This window comes from Micrasema longulum, unplaced genomic scaffold, assembly GCF_059751315.1.
Source record: "Micrasema longulum isolate JH-2025_06_02 unplaced genomic scaffold, ASM5975131v1 h1tg003164l, whole genome shotgun sequence".
NCBI lineage: Eukaryota > Metazoa > Arthropoda > Insecta > Trichoptera > Brachycentridae > Micrasema > Micrasema longulum.
Window position 1 is genome coordinate 8,630 of NW_028280257.1, and position 7,184 is coordinate 15,813.

A 7,184-nucleotide genomic window follows, 5' to 3' on the forward strand; every position below is an offset into this window, starting at 1 on the left:
GCATAGTGATCAGTTATGCTACATTTGTATGCTCCACAAATACATAGTTTATGAAAACATAAGTTTTCATTCTTTTATTGTTTTTTTTTTAAACATAAATAATGTAGATGTCCATTAATTAATTATAAAAATAAATACGTAATGTTTAAAACTGTCTGAACATTTCGTTAATTATCTCTGTCTAATAAGTTAGTCTTCTTTGTTTATTCTCAAATGTAAAAATATTTTAAGACGTATATTGTGTTTTCGGCACGGGTAACCCCTGTGAGGTCACATTATTTTGATTAATAATTTTAGTTTATATAATTTTAGTATGTGAATATGAATATAATTAAATACTGCATATTAGTGACCGAAATTTCCGTTTCGGCCAATACAACTGCCCCTAGTATACAGTAAACTTTTCACGAAAACGTGGTCAATATAGCTACATATGTACAACTTGTTTCTGTATTCAATAGCTTGTGAGTGCATATTATAATCAATAATATATAACAAACATCAAAATAATAATATAATTAATATTAATGTTTGTATCTCCCTAATCATTATATTATTAATTCTGACTTCTATACAATTGGAATGTGGAAAACATACTTCCTTACTTGTGAAAGCTAATGTGTAATTGTGACGCCATCATTTTGTAGTTTATTATTACGAGAATGATATTTAGGAATATAAGATTCATTTATCCAGCATTTGGACAGAATAATAATATATAAGTAATATATGATTATATAATATGTAAGTGAAGTCAATGTAAGTAAGCCTCAGCTCGGGTCTTATCCTACTAGGCATTACTTTAAATATAAATATATAATAATATGGCACTTTAATGTTAGTTTCATACCTGTCACGTTAAAAGCCCTCTGAGCTAGAATTATTTATTAAAATTAGTTGAAAAACACGAATAAATCATTATGACGGACTTCGTGCATCGCTCTGGCTGCAGGTGCGTACATTAATCGGTCGGCGCAGCGGAAGAGCAGTGACAGAGTGCAGTGTAGCGCATCCAATAGCATAATTTATTCATTACCACCGCTTGAACCGTAGCGGGGGCGGTGGTGTGGCGACTGGCGACTGGCGACTGGCAACTGGCGACACGGTGAATAGTAGGTAAGCCAGCTTTATCGAGTATCGATCCGCGGTACAGGGCCGCGTGGCGCGTGGCGAGCGCCGAGGGTCCGCCCGGCGCGGTGGCCGCAGTCCGCGGAGAGGCACGCGAGCGGCGGCCGCGCCCCGAGCGAACATGTCCCTCCGGAGCCTGCAGCTGCTGCGCTCGCTGCCCGACCGCGGGCCCCCCCCGCCGCCGGCGCGCCCCCTGGCCCGCGGCCCCCTGTCCCGCTCGGTCGACAGCCTGTCCGGCACCCCGCCCCCGCACACGCACACCCGCCGGTCCGCCGGCGGTTGGTAAGCCAAGACTCTGACTGACTGAATATTACTACGTTTTTTCAAACTTATTTTGCATGTCGTATTAAGACAATTTTGTGTGAAATAGAACCAAAATCCTGACCGTGTGTTTCCAATTGGAATCCAGTCCAGTCATGTTGTGGTCGGCGCGTTCGCCGAACTTTCTCGAGGTGCCATGTTCGATTCCTCGTCGGATCGACATGAAACATCTCGCCACTCGGCGCGGATGATGATGATACCGTATATGCCGCGGTCAATAAAAGTAGGAACTTCATAGTTCTACAAATCTTGGTGAAACACTCATACAGTCATCATCAATTAGATTATTAATTTATTGGTATTCTCGTGTATTTAATTAAAAAAACATTTATATTGTGCCCTTTTTTCAATTTCAGTATTGCAAAACTATTTTTATTTAGATTTAATATAAATATTATATTCGCCCACAAAGGCCTGGTTGTTTGATCGTTAGTAAAAAAGTAAATGTTTTAAATGGGTATTCCTTTTGTAACGAAACATAAATATTATGATTTTAAAAATGTTACTATTATTTTAGATTTTTTACCCCTAGTATAAATGCGCGAATTGTAAAACAGCTTTGTTTTATACACGCATACTATAAATACCTTATCATTTCAATAATTAAGTGTAATCACTTAATTATTGAAATGATAAGTCATAATTGACTCGAAAAAAATCCCTCTATCCCGTTTGGAATCGAACCCTGAAACCTCGTGAACTAAAAATGATGAGATGATGTTCATCGAATGATGGGGTAATAATTCTTATAATATTATTATCGATTAGACATGGGTAGTTTTTCATGGGGGTTTTAAGTCCGCCTATTAGCGTAGTGGTTGGCGCATTCGCCTGCCACGCTCGAGGTTCCGTGTTCGAGTCCTGGCATAGTCTACCTTAAATGCGTATTATTTAAAATGTCGTTCCACACGGTCCATGCACTGGCACCTAGAGCGTGAGACGGATACCTTCACGTTCATGTAGCGGACGGTCGGAATACGCTGACTTGATTCACCAGCGCTGTGCCCGATCGGCTGCGAAGGTTGCGACTATGATGATTACGTCAATCTAACCCTCCGCAAGTTAAAAACGGAATTCCGCGATCAACTGAAATATGGTTCACACGCCACACGCCACACGCCACACGCTACCGCCGCCCCAGTTCCTCCCCGAGGTCAAGTTCGGCCGGGTGCGGTGGCGGTCGCTCACGCGCGTCCTCGTTGCAGCTCCGGCGGCAGCGGCCTCAGCAGCTCCGACGGGCCGGAGCGCAGCCTGTCCGGCGACACGCCCCAGCCGGGCGCCGGGGAGGACAACATCAACGTGGTGGTCAGGTGAGTGTCGCCGGCGCGCGTCACGCGGTGCGGGCCAACGGCGCAGTGACTGACTCCGGTGGCGTGCTTGCAGGGTGCGGCCGCTGAGCCAGCGCGAGCGCCAGGCCGGCGAGCGCTCCGTCGTGGAGTTCCCCGGGGACGGGCAGGTGCTGTGCGCGACGCCGGGCCAGAAGCCCAAGCTATTCAGCTACAACGCCGTGTTCGAGCCGGCGGCCACGCAGCAGGACGTGCTGCAGCACTGCGGCGTCACGCGCCTGCTGGAGATGGCCGTGGAGGGCTTCTCGTGCACCGCCTTCTGCTACGGCCAGACGGGCAGCGGCAAGACGCACACACTCACGGGTCCCCCTCACCTGGTAAGTCAAACGGCCTTCGAAGCTTTACAAACTACCCATCATTTAACACTGGGTACTGCGTCTACGTGCAGTTCGTAGATAGCCATATTGCCCACATGCATATTGTATATACTAAGTTATACGTGAACCTGAGTACTGAGTATTGATTATGTACGATCGATCAATCGAGCGATGCGATATAGCGAATGCGGTCAAATTTAACAACTACAAAAAAACAAAAATATATTCCAAAGAAAATTCTACGTCGAGTCTCGAGTATTTAAGACTGATAAAAATTGTTTACACTTTTCAGGATCAATAATTTGTGACCGTTTTAGGCGGGTGAAGGCATGGTGCCCACCCACCCTCCCCTCCCCCCTATACATGCATGTCCCACATTAACACGACTGTGATCAACCCACTTGGCCGAGTACCTAAAGCGAAGTGTAGTGGGTGAAAAGTGAAAGTATAGGGATATCAAAAATCAGTAAAACTCGATAAAATGTTTCATTTCTCTTGACTTAAAGACCGGGTCTTCCCGGTGTTGCGCTGTTGCGCTGTTCACCGAGACGCGTTATTATAATCGCAGTTTTCGTCCATCAAAATACGCCTAAGTACCTATGATTAATGATAATAATAATAATTCAATCGCATGCATTAATATCAACATTAACACCTCCCTAGGGGGTTGAATCCAGTCCTTGTTTACGAATATTTTGACAAACTCAAAACAAGTGTATATAATATATATATATATGTACCTCAGAGGCAGACGGATGCAAATCCAAATGTCAAATGTTCAACAAGAGTCTAAAGAATATACTTTCTCTAAGTGATTTCTAATAATTTATAGTATTAATATGTATATTCAGTATCTTAATACATTGGTTATTTCATTATAAGACTAATTATTTTTTTTAATCAATGGACACGATCATAAACTTGATACGAAAATCGAAATGTCATTTCATCAAATTCTGGATTTGCATCCATCTGCCTCTGAGGTACAAATATTTTCTCCGTATCGAAGGTAGTATCGACTTAATTTCAATTAAAATTTGTTTATTTATTTATATATACGCCCAATAGGCATTTTTAAGGACATATTTACTGTACAGACGACCTGATTCATTATTATATTTAGTTTGCTCCTGACAACTAAAGATAAATTGTACGACCCGAAGGGCTGAACCTCCTAGCATGTTGCCTGCTAGTATTCATAGGTAATTACAGTTACAAAATCTTGTTCTAGGTCTAAGTAATATAGCTCTATTTATTGCATAGAACAAAGCGTTCCTTTTGGTTTGGTTAAAATAATTTTAACAACAACCGTGTAACGGACGGTTCCGGTTTGCGCTTGCAAATCTCGACCCGAGCTAAACGTAATCCGTAGCTAACTTCGTGGTAAACGATCATATAATGGTTTTTCTCCGCATGAGCGACTCTATCAGCCAGTGGCGTGTTATTACTCCAAGGTCCTATTGGATTACTCAAGATAAACAGATCATGTTTTTATGGGTAGTTTTCGTAAAAACAAAAATATTTAACCTAAAATGCTTGTATAAAGGGCTTCATTCTTCTTTTGATATCGAGAGATATTCATCTATGTTTTTTTAGTATTTTTATTCTTTAGTAAAATCCTCGACAGTTAAGGTGAGTCTAAAGCCTTGTTTACTCGTGGACAATACAACATTGTTTTTTCCCAAGTCCACGTGCATTGTCCATTGTCCACGTGTAAACAGCAATTTGTAGGACAAGACTTTGTCTCTGGACATCGCCTTTGAGATAGACGGGCAGGCCGGGAGCAAATTATCCTCCGCGGAACAATGATTACCCCCACCACCGCGCGCAGGACTCGACCATTGTCCACGTGTAAAGAGCAATTGTAGGACAAAATCATGTCTCGGGACATCGCCACCGAGATAGACAGACAAGCTATTTCGGCGGAACAATTATTACCCCCACCACCGCGCGCGGCCGCCAGCGGGAGTTTTTTGGAAAAAGATTAGAAATCTGTGGAATTTTGAGCAACAGAATAATACGTTTTCGTTTATCAACGAGGACATTAGCAGGAATTTTACACACAAAAAAACTTAATATCTAGCAGTACCTACTATACGTATAAAATAGGTTAAGGTTTAGTAAATAAGCATAATCAGAGTATAATATATGAAAACAAGTAATACATGTTGTTGTTTTATTTTAACCTCAAATTAGTGATATGCTTTTATTTTGAATTTTCGTTCACATCGTTTTGTTAATTATTTTATTAATTAATGTTAAATTTTGAATAAACTTAAATTCTTTTTTATTATTACTATTATACTTACTTAAATCATTGCAAATGCGAGTTTATAAAATGTTAGTTTTTGTAAGTATTCGAAAAATGATCCTAGCAATATTTTTTTGTTTATTCTTACTTCTACTTAAATTCATAATTCTTAATTTTGTTTTCCTCAATACCGTGTATACCTTTGTCGTCTTATTAATATTGTGTATACATGCTATTGAATAAGAATGTGTTTTTTGCTGCCCTGAGTTCCGAAAGTCTCGAATAATAAGTCTCTGGGATACATATACTTACAGCAAGATAAATAAAAAATCTTAAAACTTGTACACCTCAAATTTTATGTATCACGAGATTTTATGCTACTACCACTGCTACTATCATCATCACGCCATTTCCTCGTCCCTACCCCTCTGTAGGCAGAGAGAATAGACCACCACACACGTCTATCCTGGCAAACATTCCTAGCTTCTTCCAAATTTATACATCTTGTCATACATGCCTTTCAGTTCTGCTTGATTTTGACATGACCAGACTTAAGATTTTGGCGTATCTGATCATGCCTCGTCTTCCTTGGTCATCCTCGTCTCACGTTACCGTTACGAGAATTTATGAATGAGCTTTTTTACTTATTATTATTTATATGTTTGAATAATTTTTACTTATTATTTATCTGTTCGAATAATAATAGATGTTTCAATAATATCTGCTTTCAGAAATTTAAAAACATAGGTAATTGAAAAATGGCCAAGTTGGGATATTTATTTTTTCGGCATGCCAACACTGGCCAACGGCCGCATCGTATTGTCCTCGTATGGACACGCACAGACAGGAGACAGGACCTTGTGACGACAGCGACTTTCTCGGCGTGAGATTGTGTCACTTGGAAGTTTTTTAATTTTTATTATTTTTTACATATTTTTAAGTTCATTTACATTTTACATAGTACTTACTTACTCTTTATAGCGAACACGACTGGTTATAACGCGGCACATTGATTGCCCAATTTATAGGGACAAACAATGTTAAAAAAAAATGCCGTGGAGGCAATTATAGCCACCGTTGGAAACCTAGGTTTCTCTGTTAAAGAATTAAAATTGAAAATTTAAAGTCTGCGGTCAACTTACCTGACTGAAGTTAAAAAAATCCATGACTCTGCGAGGTCGGGGGCTAATTCAGATGCCATGTATAAGCCAAAAATACCATGGTTTAATAAAAATGGATTCATTCATTAATTCCGTGCGATTAAAAAGAAACCCAATAAATCATATGGCACGTACATCTTTATTATGACATGTTAAATAAATAGGTATAGGTTACTCAATTCTAGTTGAGGCAAACCAATACATTCATAGACTTCCGAAGGAATATAGTGTGTGTTTATTGAACACTTAGTCCCAATTTGCACGAATCGTCTAAATCCACACGGCACGGTAAAATTAAGGTGGTTTGACATTTATTATATTATTTTGTATTTATTTAAAAATTATTCAGGGGCTACTCTTAGGGGGAAATCTAGCTAAAGTAAATCAAGTACGGATTAGTCACCTTATTGCGTTTGCCTGGCATTAAATAAATACATTTAAATAAATATAAAAAAAAAGAAGACTTTAAATGTGCCGTGTGGGTAAGCTTGAAGCCAGCCTTCTGCATTTTCCTGAAATCATAGGCATGGTAAATGGTAGGAAAACATATTTTAGTCGCATTTCCGGTAGTTTCGCTAAAAAAACGATCATTCTAGAGTTGAAGGGTCCAGCTTCGAATTTTTTTTTTGGCAAAAATGAGCGGGAAATTGGCAAAATTGGG

At 39.9% G+C, this 7,184-nt stretch overlaps 1 protein-coding gene across 1 annotated transcript; it reads left to right on the forward strand.

The window, feature by feature from the left end:
* Window positions 1-1,217: 1,217 nt before the first annotated feature.
* On the forward strand, window positions 1,218-3,112 carry LOC148271020 (kinesin-like protein KIF12; the record flags this gene model as incomplete). Its single annotated transcript, XM_088241914.1, has 3 exons — window positions 1,218-1,410; window positions 2,655-2,759; window positions 2,833-3,112. Coding segments are annotated over exons 1-3 (546 nt in total), but the record flags the coding sequence as incomplete, so codon positions are not given.
* Window positions 3,113-7,184: the final 4,072 nt, after the last annotated feature.